Below are 20,744 nucleotides of genomic sequence, written 5' to 3' on the forward strand. Positions count from 1 at the left end.
ACAAATCATGTTACTGGGGGAAATTTCTCCATTAGTTCACAGTGGGAAAAACAGTGTGCGTTTGCATGTTGTGTATATACACTGCATACACAGATGCACACTAAATGTGTGAGCTCACACATGCATAAATCAAATGGCAAATCAGTCTCTTCCTGCTGCATTTTTACTTTTACAAGACATAATACCCTTCTTACACTCTCTCTCTCTCTCTCTCTTTCTCTCTCTCTCTCTCTCTCTCCCACACACACACACACACACACACACACACACACAAGCCTACATACCACTCAGTGTTTACTAAAGGCTTTCTTGCTTGTTGCAGGTGGAGAATTGATTGCAATACTTTGCTTATCTCAGGCAACAAATGCATTTTTAACAAGAAAGTAATGGACATATGTTTGCAAAGATATTTAAAGACAAGTTAATAAAGTCTATCTGCAAATCTGCAATGCTCTCAGGCAACAGATTATTGTGTCCAGCTAATGTGCTTAGTGAAAACAGTTGATTATGATGCTGATTGTAATGCTAAGCTGGTCTACATATTTTGTATACACACTTGAACTAGATGTTTTTTTTCCCCACTACAAATACCTAACAGAAAGCATGTGCATACTGTGTGTGTGTGTGTGTGTGTGTGTGTGTGTGTGTGTGTGTGTGTGTCTTGAGAGCTTGTAAGATAAATAGTGTGGATGTTACAGCTGTCATATCTGTTCCTCTCAAATGCTGCTGACCTCCTCTACACTCCTGTGACCATTAATTTCACCTTTTTCTCTTACACACACACACACACACACACACACACACACACACACACACAGTTTGCACATGCACATTAATTCTTTGCTATCTCCCTCGTGTCAAAACGTGCGTCCTTCTAGCTTTCATGTTGCTGCTGTAAATATTAGCTTGTGTGTGTGGGAGGGGTTGTGCATGTATGCATGCGTTTATGTGTTTGTGTGTGTGTCTGTGTCTCTATGTGTGTTTGTGGACATTTGACACTGCAGGGCGATAACCTCCCCTGTTCATCATCATCATCAGTCAGCGCCACCGCCGCCTTGCTTTCATCATCACACTGAGACGGCAACACTTCTGTTGGGCCTTGTCACAAATCAGCAATACATCACTTGCTGCTGCTGCTGCTGCTGCTGCTGTGTGTGTGTGTGTGTGTGTGTGTGTGTGTGTGTGTGTGTGTGTGTGTGTGTGTGTGCTCTATGACAGTCATTATCCGTGTCAGTCTGTCAGTGTGTAAGGATGGTGCGCCCCTCTTTTCACGTCAATGTCCCTGTCACATTATTTTCATGGGCTTCAGCTGCATCTTCGACAACAGGTGTGTATGTACGTGTGTGTGTGTGTGTGTGTGTGTGTGTGTGTGTGTTTGTGTGTGTGAATTCTTCCTGATCCCACCATTGCCTAATGGTAAATGGATCTCATGTATATCAGAACTCAGCAGTGCCTTGTGTAGAATCATTTGCTATTTTAGAAAGAGACAGACAGAAAGAGAGGGAGAGAGGGAGAATTTTTACGATGAGAGGAGAGTTAAAGGGCGAGAAGCAGATGTAGAGACACAGTGAGGCTGAGAGATGGAGTTCGGGACACTCTTGGCTGTTGTAGCTGAAAAAGACAAACAGATGGCAACCTCAAAATTGCCAGTAAATCTGATTGAATAGCTGACAAGAGGAGACTAATTCTCTTTCAACCTTTCACCCTCTATGTTCGACACTATTCTCCCTCCCTCGGTCTTTCCTTGCTATCTCCCTGCTCTTTTAACATGAAATCATTCGTTCTTAACAATCAATCCCTCACTCGTGCTGAATGATTATCCTGAGAAGACACTAGCTTAATTACTGGGCCTTTATAGAGTGTGGGAACATAATAACTCTGCTTTGGATGATGTGCCATTCTAATTTGTTCATTTAATAAGGAAATGAAGCTGTGTTTTGTGTGTTCAACAATGTGTCTTTGTCTGCCTGAGTGGCGTCATCTGATTCTATAGTTATTTGGATGGCTGAGCTGTATGGAAGAAAGGAGAGGAGCTGTACCGCAGTATTATGGCTTTTGTGAAAGTAGTGCCCTCTTCTCCCCATTTACCCTCATAAGAAGCCCTGCACGTCCACTCATTTGGAGTCCTTTTATTTAAAGGTTACAAGGCTATGATTCCCAGATGTTACAGTCCTTACACCTTCATTAGGTGCTCCCATTAAATGAAAAGACTGCAAGTGAGTAGGGACTGTGCAGTAGTCTTTATTGGTTTCTTTTTCCTCTGCACCTGTCACAAATATCTTCGGATGGGAGAGAACCTTTCAATTCATGCTCATTTTCCCTTAAAAATGAAAGTTTAAAATAGATGTGGCTGTGTTTCCACTTCAGGGCCAAGTGGGGCTGATGAAGGCTTTTTAATATCTCAGTATCCAGAAGCAGTATTTGTTCATTTAAAACTTATCTTGGGAAAAATCCATTTTTTTTCAGCAAGCTATAAAAAGAGTCAGTCTGTTTTATAGCTATTTTACATATGAAATGAAGTGGTATAAACTAACAATTTGCCCGTGGTAAGTCCCCTGTTGTGGGAGCCAGGTTGCTGAGAAAGACGTGCGTGCCCAATTTGGGTTCTACAGTAGAAATAATGCTAATGTGTATGTCCTGCATAGCCCTGTATGGAAAACACGTTCATGTGTAAGCCCTGACTGACCTTGCTTAGCCTTGTAGTGGAAATGTGACTTATGAATATGCCCCTTATTATCTCTTTTTTTCATCCTTGTATGTATTTCTGTGTCGTGGAAACTGGATAATGATGTTTTACAGTAGGCTTTGAACCTTCAGCATCGAGGTTAGATATCAAAGACGCTGTGAAGAAGTGATGGGGCTAGGCCATCTTGTTTATTGGGGAATGGTTAAATCACAAGGAGAATCTGTGCTTGGAATTATTCATGTAGACATCTTTTTCTACATAATTTCTTCATCAATGCTTACAAAATGTTCAAAAATAGCAGGTGGGTGGGGAATTAGTTGCTGAGGATTTGCTTAGAATTTGCTCTGATTCAAATTAAAGCTTTTTTTTTTTTCAACTCTCTTACTTGATTTGTAGGCCAGGGGTACTGCACAGCAGCACACCTTATTAAGGGTGCAGTCTTAAACACCATTTCCTCTGATTGCTATAAAAAAGGAAACAGTCTCCCTTGCCTCTTGTCATGTGGAATCACTGGGGTCAGTTGTTTTAGAATATTCACATTAAAGTGATATTCTTATGATTTATTATAAACTTCTACTGGAATTACAAAAACACATGAAATAAAAGAGCTGCTTTTTCTCTATGGCTGTTTTCAATGTAGCAATTTTGAACTTTTTTTTTTTAATTGGAGCTGATGGAGAATGGAAGGATTGCTGTCATTTTTCTTGAAGGAAAAAATGAGCATTATATGGTTCCAGGTACTAGAGTGCAAACCAAGGACAGCGGCAGTGTTTACACACTTGGTATGAGGGAAAAGTCCTCATAGCAGATGTGTTTGTGTCTCCTGGAGACAACACTGTACCCTCCACATTTTTATTTCACTTTCTTTCCCTGTTCCCTCTAGAGGGGTCATTCAACCAGACAGGTTACTTATTGTCTCTTTATCAGTGTAAACAAGCCTGAAAATGAATAGGAAACTCTTGTCCATCAACAGCCTCATGATCAATAGCTTTCAATCAGTTTGGGGCCTTAACTTGTATTCTGCGTCCATTCAAAATGACCAGTGTTGTTGATGTTGCTGTTGTCACAGGAAGGATGGTTTGGAAATAGGTTGGTGATTTAGTGCTGCTGCCCACACAGTGTGTGTGTGTGTGTGTGTGTGTGTGTGTGTGTGTGTGTGTGTGTGTTGTGTGTGTATTTGCCCGCCCTTGGGGTGTCTGTGTAAAGCGAGATTCAGTGCTTTTATTTCCTGGCTGATTTATGTTGTGACGTTTGCCTTTGCTCTCACAATCACATTACTGGAAAGGAGAGAGCCAGGATTCTTTGTGTGTGTGTGTGTGTGTGTGTGTGCCAGGATTCCTGTCTACTTCCATTTGTGCATGTCTGTTAGCCTGTGTGCCACCATGCATGCACATGGATTTGTGTGTATGAGTGTGTATGAAAATAGGCATTCAGTAATGTCCCCCCACACCCATCCACAAACACACACAAGTGCACTCAAACACACACACACACACACACTATGAATGCATGCCAGTTTTCCATGAGAAATTGTATAAAAATACCTATAAAGTTTGCACTTGTTACACACACAAACACACTGACCTCTACTTTTTAAATTATTCATTGATTCATGAATTACTCTTTATGTATACAGTGACATCTGAAACACCTTTTTCCTTTGCTATTTTAGAGGATCATTTAAGTCATCTGTCATTTTCATAGTCTATAGATGCATTTCTATCTCTCAGCTTGTGCGTCTCACGTCTCACCTCTAATTTTTCATTTCTATCTCCCTCTCTCTCTGTCTTTACCTCTGCCTGCCCGCTGGCTGGATTAAAGACTATGGTTTTTAATCACTTCACCATAGCTGATGAATCACAGCTTGACCCTGCACAGGACAGAGCAGCTATGAAACAGAAGGAAATAGTTTGGCTGGTTAAGAGACCAAGGAAGAGAGAGAAGTGGGGTGAAGGCAGAGGAAAAGGAAAGGAGCACTATTGATTGATTTCACATTATAATATTGCAAAAAGCACTGCATTTTAATATCTGACTGTTGTGGCCATGAAACCAAGAAAACAAAAAGAGAGAGAGGTAAAGATACAGGGATGCACTGTCTCTCCATGCAGCTTTTAAAGTACTGTACATCTCAAAGCATGAGTCGGGTTTCTATGGTAACTCCATTGCGGAAGCCCAGATTAAAGGGGCCATTATGGTGTTTTTCCGCTGGTCCTTTTTGTATTATTTCCTTTCAAAAATTTTAATGTTTTTATGTTGTGGATTCTGTGAAATTTTGAGCACATTGATCTCAAGTGCACTGACACACAAGCAAGTAAACAAATATGTCTTCCTTTTTGTCTGCCTTCCCCCCTCTCTCTCTCTGCCCTCTGTCTCTGTTCTTGTGTTCTTTTCCCTTGCCTCTCCCAAGTATTAGCTTTATTTGCAAAGCAATATATCCTTTGATGTGTGCAGAAAGCTTTCTTAATATGAGAGATCAAAAACCACTGCATATCACAGTGCACTGTTTAAAACACTTACAGTACAGTAGCAAGTTTAAATCCTTGTCAGTGTACATGCATCATGTTTTGAAAGTGCTTTAGCCTTCCCTGCCACAGTCTTTGAACATCCCAAACACAGAGTAATATGGATTAACAAGGTCCAGTGACTCCAAGTTGCACTGATTCTGTGATCAGGCCATTAGCTGTGTGCAGTTCCTTAGTGTTTTCAGATACTGCACACACTGTTGGTTACTGCAATGCTGGTCAGGTTGGTTACTTAGTTGACTTGCAAAAACAGAAAGTGCCTCTCCTCTCCTCTGCCCTCCTGTCCTCTCCTCTCCTCCTCTCCATGCACAGTTTATCCTCTGGACATGCACAACCTAACAATCTCCTCCTGTGTCGCAGGGCTAGTTTAGGATGTGTTTGTGTTCGGTAAAAATCCTCCCCAACAGTGTCATCTTCACCCTGATTGAAGTTTATCCATAATTCAGCTGTAATAGAATACCTAATGAATCTTTTTGTTTCACTCTTCATCACTTTGTAAGGCTGACCCGTTTGTCTTACCTCATCTATACTGCATGATAGTAAAAAAAATTACCAAAACTCAATCAGTGGGAAGATATTTACAGTGCCCAAATGCTGATGGATCAAATTATTTGAGGATGTATATTTTATGAGGCTTTTGGATGAAGAGGCATTTAGCATATTGTGCCTGGCTATTTTCAAATAGCAGTCAGCTTTGACCTTGGTGCAGTCTGGAATCTGCCATTAAATGGAAATTAATTTTCCTTCTGAAATTTAAGTTGATCTGCTTTTTTGTCAGATTACTGCAGTCTGCCAGTTTTCTTGTGAGAATCACTTTAATTTATCAACTTGATCTCCTTACCTCACACTATAGTCTTGTGGAGACGACTTAATTACATTAAAGTAACCTACACTTAACGTAACATTAATAGGGCATGGACCATAATTTTATGCAATTAATTAGGAAAAAAGTTGCTATCCCAAACAAATTTCCTCTTTAATTCAAAGTGCCTTACAGTGCAGTGAGTCAGTATATTTTTAGCAAGGGTAGACACAGTGGGAATTGAACCCCTGACCTTTATAGTATTGAACTTCGCAGGACCAATCATCAGACACTTTTAAAAGTGGTCAGAATCAGCCCTTGGCCAAATGGCACCAGCCTGGTTATTAATGGAATCACCAACCTGTCTCTCTCTCTCTCTCTCTCTCTCTCTCTCTCTCTCTCTCTCTCTCTCTCTCTCTCTCTCACTCAGACAGACAGACACACACACACACACACACACACACACACACACACACACAAATACAGAATATGAGGCTTATTTTCTGGTCAGTGAAATGCATTTAGCAGTGCTTCAGTGCACTGGCTCAGACAATTAGTGTCTCACTGGATTCAGGGGATAAACTGGAATGAAATGAGAGGCTAAAAGGAGAGAACGAGAGCAAGAAAAAAAATGCTGGTTCATCTGTCTCCATGGTCCTCACTGGTACTTGCTGGTCTCTTCCTCCGTCATGTCCTTTTTGTGCAGTGATCATTTTAGATGATTCAGTGTGCCCTTGAGCAGTGGTTGACCATAAATGAACGCTGTCTATCTCTCTAATGCGCTTCCTTTCTCTTCCCTTTTCTATGTCTGTCTCTCTTTCCAAACTTTTCATAGTATTAAGCTTCCTCTCTCTCTTTCTCTTTCTGGCAGGCGCCATCTTTGATGAGTCGGCGCGGAAGGATGATGAGGTGTTTCGTCTTGCCGTGGCTGATCTCAACCTGAACAATGAGATCCTGGAGACAGAGAAGATCACCATCTCTGTGGAATTCGTGGATGGGAACAACCCTTTCCAGGCTGTGCAGGAAGGTAGGACAATCGTGCTATGAGCCTTAGAGTTTACACCTCTGTATTTGTTTCTGTTTCCAGGGACTGCCCTTTGGACTGCTGGCTAATTATTCCATAACCCCAATAGTCTGAAAAATGTCCCATTGGACCAAAAGCCCATTAGTCCAACAGCCTGTTATCGCCAAAACTAATGCCCGTCATTCTGAAACCCCAATAGTCTGAAAAATGTCCACTTTGTAAATTTGGCTAGCAGTGGGCATTTGTTTTAGGGATAACGGGCTGTTGGACTAATGGGCTTTCCAAGCAGTGGGACATTTTTCGGACTGTTGGGGTTTCAGAAAAATGGGCCTCCTGACCAGTGGCATTGCACCCTGTTTTGAACCCAGATTTCTCAAAGTCAGATTGAGATTCAAACACCTCTTTGAAAGGAGATTGTTAGTAGAAACATTTTTGGATTAAGGCAGCTTCAGACTCACAGAAAGCCTTTACTCCATGGTAAAGGTTCTTTTTTGGAAAAACTTTTTTGGGTCAGCCTTGATTTTTTTAGGCCCAAGTCAAACCCTCATATCTGCACTCTTTCATTTATTTTTATCCTTCTTTCATTTCTTTCCATGTTGAAATGTTCAGTGTATGAACATCTTTTTCAAACTTGTGCAACTCTGTGGGTGGCCAACCTTGAACACCAGCTGTCCCAAAAGAGTGTATTTATCTTCGGGAGTTCCTCTTTTTATCAAAGTTGAAAACTGGCAAAATTACTTGCTGAAACTGTCTCATTAGCCTGTTGCTGTAAAATTCTTTGCTGTGATTTTGTGATCTGTGACTGAGCATCAAAGTTCAGTGTGATCGTGTAGATAATGAATATAACTCTAAGAGCAGGAAAAGGAGGGAGGGTGATTATTGAAACCAAGACTTACTGTTGAGTCCACACAGTCATAAAATTTAGTTAAATGAAACGCTGCGGCTGCTGGAGGTGTTGTGCAACCAGCCATCTGTGATGGGAGGTGGCCACTTGATAAGTCCCAATGACGTAGCCGCTCTCACTCTCCCCCTGTCCTCTTACATCTAAGCTAGTTTTCAGCACTAAAATAGTACATCAGACATTTCCTGCAGGTCCTGTGCATATGTACTTCATGAAAACTCTGCAGTGCAGGAAATAAATAAATATACACATGAATATTCAGACTTAAACTGAATGTGTATGTGTATAAATAAGAACAGTGTAGCGGCTGATGATATGAAAAAAGCATACTGTTTATCACTACAAATACCAGGACAAATAAGAAGAAATGTAACTGCCATACCAAAGTGAAATATTTCTTTAATCTCACATGTCTGGTAAGAACTTGTTCCAATTTAAGCTGATGGCTTGGTCATCTGTCCGGTATATAGTACGTATGTCAGTACTGTGATGGCTTAAAGGCAGGAAGTGTTTCTGAGTCTGGTGGTCAAGATTTTTTTTGCACTCCAGTGCAGCAGAAACAAGCCATGGTGTGGACTTGTGGGGTTCTTACTGATATTGTTGACCTACCTGAGGACCCGTGTGGTGTAAATGATGTGTATGGTGGGCAAGAGAGCTGTGGTGTTCTTGCTGGGTAGTCTTGCCCACATGTGTGCACATCAGAAGCTCCCACAACAAGCTGTGATTCAGCTGGTGAGGAGCTCTCCACTGTGCACTTGGCAAAAAAAAAAAAAAGGTGAGTATCCAGGATGAACAAAAATAAATAAATAAATAAAATAAAGCTTAACAGATGCTGTTTGGTAGGCAGATCAGATGTAGCTGTATTGACAGCTTGTGTATTCAATGTTAAAGTATGTTTGATGCCGTATTGATTATATATTATATGTTAAATATATTGATTTTATGATATGTGTTAGTCCAAAAGTAGACGAGCCAGTCTACACAGCTCATTTAAATCAGTTTGGAAAAAGGTCTGGAAGCAGAAAACATACTTGCCTCCCAATTAGGCTTGTGATTTTAAAGAATCGACCATAGCATAACTCCATGAGGCCAATAACCTGCAAGCTGTATGAAAATGAATACATTCCAGTCAGTACCCTAATCTCATTAAATTCATGGAAAGAACCTCAGGTGCAAAACTGTAGTGCTGGGTATAATCATGTTACAGATGGGGTCAGCAGGTCTCTTAAGGACTGTGAGAAGAGATCCTCATTTTCCACTCACAACAACTGAGAAGAGTACACATTTAGCAGATTTACATGCGGAAATGTGTGCGTTTGCCAATTACGCCGCCTCAGCTAATTTAAAACATATTTTACACAAATTGTTACCTCACACTCCATAGCAGCACAGCACAAAACAAATTAGTTATTTTGGCAGTTATGCTCTCGACTATTTTTTTTTTCTTCACAACTGTCCACCTTTTTCCAGTGTAGCTGCAAGCAACTCCAGTATCTGTTTGCAGGTTTATGCGAACATTGTTGAAAATCATTATGCTGGAAAAGCAACATAGCTTAAATGAGGGCAACTTTGGGTCGGGGAGATAGTAATCAGTCATTTATGATGAGATAGAAATGCCACTGAAAAGAGGCAGACACAAGGCTTCTGCAGCTGTGTTTGTGTGTTTCACGCAGAGTGTGTGTGTGTGTGTGTGTGAGAGAGAGAGAGAGAGAGAGAGAGAGAGTGTGAGAGAGAGAGAGGGCGAATGAGTGGGTGGTAGAGTAGCATTACAATGATCTGGCTTATGGTGCTGCAGGGCAGACACAAGTGCAGAGACACACGCACATACAGGCGCACACACGTACACAGAAACATACCCACACCCACAATGTGCACACACACCCATGTACAAACACACATGGCGCCTATTGGATACCCCCCACCCACATAATTTTGTGATTCTACGAAATAAGAATGAGAGTTGTTTGAAGAACAAAGGTTTTCCCACTTCAAACAGGCATATGTTCCAGTTTGAAATAAATGCACCAGCCATTTGTTATTCTTGTTATATTTATATTTTAGCCTGTTGCACTTTTCACAAGTAAGAAGTACTTAATGATGCGTCAGATGGTGGGGTGTTTTATCATCACAGGTGCTAGGAAGTTAATCGATCTGTCTTAGGTAGGGAGACGTACAGTACAGGCCAAAAGTTTGGACACACCTTCTCATTCAATGCATTTTCTTTATTTTCATGACTATTTACATTGTACATTCTCACTGAAGGAATCAAAACTATGAATGAACACATATTATATATTGTGGAGTTATGTACTTAACAAAAAAAGGTGAAATAACTGAAAACATGCTTTATATTCTAGTTTCTTCAAAATAGCCACCCTTTGCTCTGATTACTGCTTTGCACACTCTTGGCATTCTCTCGAGGAGCTTCAAGAGGTAGTCACCTGAAATGATTTTCACTTCACAGGTGTGCCTTATCAGGGTTAATTAGTGGAATCTCTTGCTTTATCAATGGGGTTGGGACCATCAGTTGTGTTGTACAGATGTCAGGTTACTACACAGCTGACAGCCCTATTGGACAACTGTTAAAATTCATATTATGGCAAGAACCAATCAGCTAACTAAAGAAAAACGAGTGGCCATCATTACTTTAAGAAATGAAGGTCAGTCAGTCCGGAATATTGCAAAAACTTTAAATGTGTCCCCAAGTGGAGTCGCAAAAACCATCAAGCGCTACAACGAAACTGGCACACATGAGGATCGACCCAGGAAAGGAAGACCAAGAGTCACCTCTGCTTCTGAGGACAAGTTCATCCGAGTCACCAGCCTCAGAAATCGCAAGTTAACAGCAGCTCAGATCAGAGACCAGATAAATGCCACACAGAGTTCTAGCAGCAGACCCATCTCTAGAACAACTGTTAAGAGGAGACTGCGCGAATCAGGCCTTCATGGTCAAATAGCTGCTAGGAAACCACTGCTAAGGAGAGGCAACAAGCAGAAGAGATTTGTTTGGGCCAAGAAACACAAGGAATGGACATTAGACCAGTGGAAATCTGTGCTTTGGTCTGCTGAGTCCAAATTTGAGATCTTTGGTTCCAACCGCCGTGTCTTTGTGAGATGCAGAAAAGGTGAACGGATGGATTCCACATGCCTGGTTCCCACTGTGAAGCATGGAGGAGGAGGTGTGATGGTGTGGGGGTGCTTTGCTGGTGACACTGTTGGGGATTTATTCAAAATTGAAGGCACACTGAACCAGCATGGCTACCACAGCATCCTGCAGCGACATGCCATCCCATCCGGTTTGCATTTAGTTGGACGATCATTTATTTTTCAACAGGACAATGAGCCCAAACACACCTCCAGGCTGTGTAAGGGCTATTTGACCAGGAAGGAGAGTGATGGAGTGCTGCGGCAGATGACCTGGCCTCCACAGTCACCGGACCTGAACCCAGTTGAGATGGTTTGGGGTGAGCTGGACCGCAGAGTGAAGGCAAAGGGGCCAACAAGTGCTAAACACCTCTGGGAACTCCTTCAAGACTGTTGGAAAACCATTTCAGGTGACTACCTCTTGAAGCTTATTGAGAGAATGCCAAGAGTGTGCAAAGCAGTAATCAGAGCAAAGGGTGGCTATTTTGAAGAAACTAGAATATAAAACATGTTTTCAGTTATTTCACCTTTTTTTGTTAAGTACATAACTCCACGTGTTCATTCACAGTTTTGATGCCTTCAGTGAGAATCTACAATGTAAACAGTCATGAAAATAAAGAAAACGCATCGAATGAGAAGGTGTGTCCAAACTTTTGGCCTGTACTGTATGCCGTTATTCTCATACCTTAAAAATGAGCAGACAAACCACTGGGATTAATATGACTGCCAAGCAACAATGGAAATAAATTCACTTCACCACGGAATCTACGCAAATACAGAAAATAACTCTGCAATACAGTAAATGCAAACATCACCCAAAGATAACTAGCTGCATGAACATTGCTTCATTGGACAACATAGATCATACCACCAAGAACATTCTGTCCACCTACTCAAGTGGATAATTGCAGTATTGGTTTTAAGTTTGACAGTCACTACAATAGGCTATGTGAAGTTCAAGTTGATAAAGCCGCATCTCTCCCCTGCTTTCTGAAAAGTGCCAACTGCAATGGTTTTCTTTAGAAATGTCAGTGTTGGCCTACTCGTCTCCTCGGTGTAGACAGAAAAAAAAATCTATAGAACACATTCACAAAGAAGTTAAAAAGGAAAACAGTTAATTGACACATCAGTGCAAAAAGCAGCATTACAAGGCTTCTCAGGGTGTTTAGAGTAAACAAGCATGATTTGGCACGAAATTCAGTCTGCCAAACAACAGAAGAGTTGCATATCTCTGAGATACATTTCTAGACCCGCAAAGGGGATTTGGCTCAGCAACACACAACCTTCTGTGGGTAGCTTTTGATTTATTTAAAGTACCAAATATCATCAAAAAAATCTTATTAGAGCCTAATTCCATGATATACAATTGTGCTCTGCAGCATTGTGATTTAGCATAGCAGCGCATGGAAATTTGTATCATGACAGGGTGCATAATCTCTCCTCTAGCATCCAGTATTATTGTGGAGTTAATCTTTTAGGCATACAGCACAGTTGAGTTGTGGATAGGCAGAGGGGGCAGGGTGGCATTTACCCATCCCCCTTGAGGGCTTGTACATAGCCAATATTACCACTGTAACCGCAACAGCATGACATGTGGATGCCAAAGCTATGGCGGCAGAACTGACCAATATTCACCGTTCATGACTCCAGACATAATTGTTTTAATGACTTTAGATAAACCAAAGCCAATGGATTTAAAGAGACAACATCACAAAAACGGCACCTTAGCATACTTGCCATGATTTAATTAACTGATAATCAAATGCAAAGCCCTCTCACCAACACCCAGGCACTCATAAACAGAAAAACAGCATTGCATTAGCCATAAAAACACATGGCTGGCAGGTGAAGAAAAGAAAAGAGGGGTCTTGTTTGTGTTTCAGACAGACACCAGGCTGAGTCCCTGTAGCAAAGAATGGTGGCCATTGTGTAAATGTGTCTCTTTTTTAGAGATATGCTGTTTGTTCATAAGGCCGTGTGTGTGTATGTGCATGGGTGTATGTGTTTTTATGTATCCTAAGAGCCTTGTTAAGGCAGCTGCTTTGATATAAGGGCTCTGCAGCATTGTGCAGTAGTCAGGCAGTAATTCTTTGAAGTCTCAACCTGAGTAGTACTATTATCTGAATTCTGTGTGTGCGCGCGCTCGTGTGTGCATGCATGCGCGTGCATGTGTGTGCGCTCGCACGTGTGTGTGCGCTCGCACGTGTGTGTGCGCACGCGCGTGTGTGTGATTGTGTGCGTGTGTGAGCGAGCGCTTGTGCGTACACAGATAAATGGTTGGTCAGTACTACTAGAAGTAGTTTTTTTTACAACATTCAACAAGATCCAAAAGAATCCATAAACTCTTTTCTTTATTCTTCTTTCTTTCTTTCTTTTTTCTTTCTATCTATCTTACATCAAGTGTTTTATTAGAGTATGAGAGTTGCGTGAACATAAAGACAGTGAGTGGGGAGAGATATGGCACAGCAGCAGGAGGTACTATTTGAACACCTGCACCCTAACTGGGCAGACTGAGCCAACAGCATGTTCCTGCTGTGGTCTCAGGAATGAATCATGCATGTGTCAGTATCTGTCTTTCTTTCAGTCCATGCATTTTTTTTTTTTTTTTTGGCATGAATTATCTCCTGTTGTTATATTCCTGTCTGGCTTATTGTCCAACTTGCTGTTTTTAAACTTTTATTATTAAACTTTATTTCTATACCTTTTTTTTTTTGTCCGGGGAATGTTTCTTTTCCTTCCTGAGCATTCATGCTGTTATCAGCCAAGCTGTGCTTCACATTAATATGGACACATTTCCAGCAGGAGGAGCAGGGTTCAACTGGTTTGCTCAAGGTCACATCAGTGGTTGATGAGAGAAGGTTAAGTGCTTCTAATTTTCTCTTTCTACATGAGATTTGAACCAGCTAGCTTTCGGTCCCAAGCTGTCTTTGCTAACCTTTTTTTTTTTTTTTTTTTTTTGCTACCCGCATTTCTGTCTGCTTGAATGCCTGCAGGCTTGTCTACCTGTCTGCTGTGCGTCCAACTTTATGGATGGTGTGAATTTTTCTCTGTATAGCTGTGTTTTTGTGTAGAACTGAATCGACTGCCTGACTCTCATGCCTGCTAGTCTGCCTGCATGTTTTTCTGTCTTTATATCTGCTTGTATTGTTAGCTGGCTGGAAAATTGATTGCCTGTCTGTCTATCTGTCTTTCTATCTGTGTATTTGTCTGGCTAGCTGGTTAGCTTGCTGGCAAATCAATTGTCTTGCCATTGTCACTGTCTGCATATCAGCGTATAAAAGTTCTGTCCCTTTGCTCAGTCCATCTAAAAGCCAAAAGCAAAAATCACTGATGTATAAACAGTGTATTAAAATATTTGACAGCCTTAATGCACAGTTAATTAATGGATCGCCATTGCTAATGAGAACACGTATATTCCTTGTATGTCTTTCCACTGTTTCTTTACAAAGTGTTTTTCATTAGAAAGAAGCTATGCTGCTAACTTGTATTAACGGAAGAGGTAGCATAGCTCACTTCCTCACTCATCTCAAATAAAATGTGTATGGAAAAGGAAAGAAATATTGGTGATTATATAAGTGATTATAATGAAATGCATGATTATTGCAGGATATTAACTATTTATATTGAGAGCACACAATCCAAAGAGCATACCATGGTGGAAGTCCCCTCATGCTACAGCTAATCTCGATCAGCTCTGCAGCACCACTTTTGAGCCGCATTTTTTTTTTTTCCTTTATGGTTCCCCATAGCTGTGGAACAACGCTGTGTGTAAAAAATGGGATGGTACAGTAGCCATATCTCTAACAATGCAACACATATTACAATTTAGCCATCCAACTAGATTTTAATTTCAAAGAGAATTATCTGTTTAAATGCATTATCCAAGTGATTTACTGTGCTCTCTGCCCTGAGGGGGGTGTGTGTGCGCTTGTGTATGCGTGCGTGCATGCGCGTGTATACGATTGTCTCCGGAGTGTGTAAAGGAGCCTGGATAATAAAACACACAGGCACTTTGTCTTTCTTTCCGTCTTTCTCTCCCTCTCTCTCTCACCCTCGCTGGTTAATTATAGAGCTGCTCTTGTCACTTATGTTCACTCTCCCTGCACCCTGTCTCCGCATCCCACCTCATCTTGATGGTAAACAGGTTAGAAATTACTTTTTGACCAGGTAGAACAGTGTGTGTGTGTGTGTGTGTGTGTGTGTGTGTGTGTGTGTGTGTGTGTGTGTGTGTGCGTGTGCACATTGATGGTCTCCATCGATTAAAGCAATGAGAATCGCCTAATTGGATAAACAGCGTATGGAGTGGTGGAGGGTTGGAGAGGGAGGGAACTCAAAATGCTGTCTCCGCTTGTTTTTCATCGCACTTTAGTCTTGACCTACAGGCATGCGCACCCACCCAACACACACCCACACACACACCCACACACACCCACACACACACTTGTATTAACAGTCTCTCTCTCTCTCTCTCTCTCTCTCTCTCTCTCTCTCTCTCACACACACACACACACACACACACACACACACACACACACATGCCCATTCTTTTTTGTCTTCATGAGGACATTGCACTGAGTCCATTTATTTTTTACAGCCTTCTACACCACTTTCCTATTCTTAACCATAACCAACGCATGCCGAACCAGGGCTCGAGACTAAAGGTGCCTGTCACAGGAATGGGAAAAAAAATGCATTCGGGTGGACAAAGCTCCGCCATGGGATACAATTAGTGTTTCCACTACCAGGCACTGACTACCACTGAGTTTATCTACTCTTGCTGTTAGTGTTAGCAATCACAGGCTGTCCCTTTAATTGACTGAGGCATTAGACTCGTGAAAAGTATGATTTTAAAATCATGCTGCAGTAGCAAACATTGCCCCCACAGATTTAAAACACCTGGTCCAGGTACCACTGTTGAGCTATTTAACGAGAGTAAAAGGAGGCACTGTCACTGATGACACACAAACTGACCACCAACACAACAGAGCTACATCTTACATGATTCGGCCTACACGTCAGGGTGGAACGGGGACGAGGGCCTAATCCAAACCCTTACTCTAACCTTAACGTAAACCTAATTCTGACCTTAATGCTAACCTTAGCCAAAAAGCCAGAATTTGCCTTTGTTTTGTGAGGCTAAAATGTCCTCACTTCCCAAAATTGTCCCCAAAATGCATTCTGGCCCTCACTATGTTACATTTAAAAGTACAGACACACAAACACAAATACAGATACAAGTGTCCCCTCTCAACTCAATGAGTAAGTGCATCTTGATGATAGAACCTACTAGAATCAAATCCCCCACCTCTCTCTCTGTCTCTCTCTGTCTCTCTCTGTCTCTCTCTCTCTCTCTCTCTCTCTCACACACACACACACACACACACACACCCACCCACCCACGCACATACATTACAAAGCCATTATTCTAGAGTGCAACTTCTCAAAGTTGGATCCTGGGACTTAGAGGGAGCTCCAGGGGGCCTCCAGCAAATGGTGTTCTTGCAAATGAGATAACTATCAAACATTCAATAACCAGTATGCTCTCACATACAGTACTAACTTATGCATGTGTACAAAATACAACACTGAACACGCACAAATCTAAAGTGCAGCAGGCTTGATGCAAGCATCATTCACACTAAGGCAGCACCACATGAACACTATGGATGTAAATTCCTAATCTCAGAAGTTTGCTCCAATTTGACAGGTCTTAGTCTGACAAAATGTAGAAATTTCTAGTGTAGATTTCCTAGAATAGTGTCTGCTATGGCACTTTACATACATTCAGAGTTGAGGAAACACACATGGGATGCTATAGAGTGTGTTTAGAGAGTGACAAAACCTTAACATTAATGTAACACCTCTTCAGCCCTGCTGGCCCAGTTGTTGTGCATCATCATTACAGATTCATGCTGTGTGGCTGAGCTTTGTTCAAGCGTGGAACTTTTAATTTAGGTTTTAGTGGAAATCCCTAGGTGTCCAAAGATATCAAAAATGTCCTGCTGAATTACAAATTCATTAATACATATATAAATATATAAATCATATATAAGCAATATAAATATATTACATGTGTAAAAAATATTTGCCAGACACCTAGATATCTTATGTTTGATGTAATGGTACAGCCATGAAACAGTGACATATTTAGTCATAATATTCACTCAGTGTAAGTGTGATGCTTCTGTGATGGGCTGAAATTATGTTGCAAATTATGGGAAATGTTTTTTTCTAACTACATAAGGGGAAAAACAGCTTAAACAATCAGAATGCTACATGGTAAAGAAGAGATGATGCCTGATATACAGTATGATGGACTCAGATGTGCATTAGGGGACTGCATTAACCTATATCTCAGTTTAGTGGAGCATTTTCACCTTGTACATGAAGCACCATTGCATTGCATTAGGTGTTATACAATCAACAGTGGTATCACTATATATAATGATGTCTCGTTTGTATTTTGCAAAATTCACACCAGTAGAATAATTTTCCATGTAGCCGTTTTTTAAAAGGTTTCCAAGAATTCATTTTGCAAGTATAGATATTCAGAACGTGGTGAAAATGCCGTAAGGCTGGTGGAGACTATTGGTTATAAGGGCTACTAATTCATAATAAGGTATGTTTTTATTAAAATGTGTAAATGTTCTGTACTTTCAAAACTGAGGTTTGCAAAGTCTGAATAGATCACAAAAATTTGAAATGTATTTACCAGGTTATTCCTCATTGGACTGTTTTTCTCCTCTGACACAGTGGAGCCAGATGTGATCTGCAGGAATTTTCTGGGATAGTGCAAAAGTCAGCATGAAGCAATTGCCTAAGGCTATGAGAAAGATTTTACTGCGTGTGTGTGATGGGAATAACTAAGTTGGATTTTGTAGTGTTAATGGGTACACTGTCCTATCATAAACTCAGTAAGAAAAAAAGTCTGCATATGGAAAGAGCTGCATTATTTTAATACTCATATTTTGCTTCTGTATGCTCTTGGTCTACGAGGAAAGATACAATCATCTACCTACTATCTCTCTCTCAGACCTGGCCTTTTTTTTCCAGCAGCGGTTTTTATTCAGAATACCCTGAAATGGAAGAATTGAGTCTTTTTATTTCAGCAGAACATTTTAAATTCGTCCTCAGGATGTTGCAATGTTAGATGATTTCCAAGTTTTATAAAATATTAATATCCCATTTTAAAGATTTACTTGACCCCATCTTCCACTGAAGTTCCAGTCTGTAATTTTAACATAAACAAAGGATTGTCAGTACCACCAGAAATGTTGAAGAAATGTGGAGATGTTTCTAATTCAGAATTTAACTTCCAATGTAATCGACAGCGCCAAACAGTACATCATTGCTTAAATGGGTCATATGTTTATTTTGACAGTTTATTTACTTATTTACAAGTGGTTATGGGGACATCGTAAAGAGAGCCTTAAGCTCTCTTGGTGCATGTGCATATTATGAATTGATTTTGTATATGTAAATGTGGGACATGATAGTGTACTCCTGTCATATTATCCCATTGCTCGTTGTGTTGTATTTGTTGCATATACAGCATTTCATCCCCACCTGTATCTTCTCTTTTTGAAAGAAGCACAAAAAAACCTACATCTGTCTGTTTGTCTGTCTTTCTATTCATTCATTCCTATGTGTTTACTTATTTTTTTCATTTGCTTGTGTATTACACATTACAGTGAAGTCATGTGAGGCTTTGATAGAGCTGATTTTCACCTTTTTCTGTGCAGTGAGGGGAGCTTTGCTTGTCAGTTTTTTAGCGTTTGGAGAATTATGGTGCTGCCAATTTGTGCAGTGAGCTGCATAGTGACTGTGTGTGTGTGTGTGTGTGTGTGTGTGTGTGTGTACTTTTTCATTGATCACTGTAGTAGAGTGGATCATTTTCAGGTCTAGACAACATGCAGACACCTGGGCTGAAAGGAGAAACCTTTGTAATACCTTAAAATGAGGTCTCTCTACTCCCCTCTAGTGTTCTTTTCTCTCTCCCTTTCTTTCTTTCTTTCTTTCTTTCTTTCTTTCTTTCTTTCTTTCTTTCTTTCTTTCTGTTTTTTTTTCTTTGCTTTCTTGCTTTCTATCATTTTGACAGTCTGTGTATCTGGTCTTACCTTATCCCTGAAGAAATAATGGAATGCCAAATGTTTTAATGCGAGGAAACATAGAGACTTGTGATGCCAACTAAAGGTTAAGCTGGTTCAAGTGTCAGCTGCTAATGGACCATTTTACTTCCAGTTTATTTGAAGGTGGCTTTGATGGGAATTCCTTAAAGCTCTATTCATTCCTCCCCTTTTATTTTCTTGAAAACTGCAATACTTTCACACCAGCTTCCCCTACTGGATCTCTGGGCTATGCTATTAATATTTCATTTGCATTATTTCATTTAGTTCTAATTAACACAACAAGGATTCAGTGTCCTCCAATGACTTGACTCAGAGGACAAACTCAAACTTGTTAACTCTCAAGAAAGGAAATTGTGCAAGACTGCTCACAGTTTCTGGGTATGTGTGAGCTGATCTTCCTAGCCTAATAAATGAGCTTTGCTTGTTGTAGTGTTGTTTAATGGATGGATGTTATGGATGGGGGAACAAAGGAAGCAAACTTGGAAGAAAAAGCAAGAAAGGAGTAACTTTTACCAGACTTTTCTCCTTTGTCAGCAGGTTGTGTTGTTCACTCTTGTAAAGCTTGATTTAACCTCAAAATAAATGACCTATGCCTAGCATTAATCTTTCTTTGCTATATTTATTTAACTTGTTCTTTTTTTGGTTTATTTTTGTGCTCCACATGAGAGTAACTGTGTTGGCAAGTTTCTTTGTGTGCACTCGGCTGTTACTATATGTCACCCTCTTATCAACTCCTCCTGTAAACGAAAACATAAGTGTTTCAAAAACAGTTTGGTTGACTGGAGTAGTAGCAACATGGCAAAATGATCAGGTTTGCAAAGCACCATGCACCCTCTGAAAATAGACCTCAAACACACAGGCCACCAAAAGAAACATCTGTCACATTTTCAGCTACACAATGACTTGCTCAGGCTTTCCAGAGACAAACTCATTGTTCTTTTTTGGGGGGCCTTTAGAGCTCCAGTTTTTCTCTATTTTGTGTAAAAAAAAAAAAAAAAAAATGTTGCATGACCTAAGCAAAAACACGAATAAAACACTGTTACGTGTTAGAAAATCTCCCAGTAACTGAAATATTGGCTTTGCGGAGGAATGAGGTTGCTTCAGGTGATAATATTAAAGAAATCAACATTTTCACATTAATCAGATGTCCCTCATACTAATTCAATAATTTTAAATAGAAAAATGGCATAAAATTACACATTTTTGCTCTCTTAAATCCTGAAATGTAACTAAGAAGTGAAAGCACTCTTGTCATTTTTCATCAAAAATTTAGTTTAACTGAATAATTGAAATCAAAATCAATGATCATATGATAGCTCTCAATTTTTTAGACAAAAGTCAACAAACATTAAATTATTTTTTCAACATTTTTAGAAAATAATATATGAAAATGTAGGTGTGACGGGGTTGTGACTAGCATAACGGGGCTGAAGATGGTAACGGGGTTGAAGGGACAAATACAGCTTTACATATAAATAGTTGTTTACTCTCAAATTCAATGTATAGGACTTTCCATTAGCATTATATTTCATTTTG

General features: G+C 40.3%; 1 protein-coding gene across 1 annotated transcript in view; it reads left to right on the top strand.

The window, feature by feature from the left end:
* The window catches only part of grid2 (glutamate receptor, ionotropic, delta 2), a 607,933-nt gene that overhangs the window by 100,338 nt on the left and 486,851 nt on the right, over window positions 1–20,744 (top strand). The window contains exon 2 of the mRNA XM_030061028.1: window positions 6,882–7,037. Coding sequence (XP_029916888.1) covers window positions 6,882–7,037 — 156 coding nt within the window. The remainder of the gene's footprint in view (window positions 1–6,881; window positions 7,038–20,744) is intronic.

This window comes from Myripristis murdjan, chromosome 9 (genome assembly GCF_902150065.1).
Source record: "Myripristis murdjan chromosome 9, fMyrMur1.1, whole genome shotgun sequence".
Lineage (NCBI taxonomy): Eukaryota > Metazoa > Chordata > Actinopteri > Holocentriformes > Holocentridae > Myripristis > Myripristis murdjan.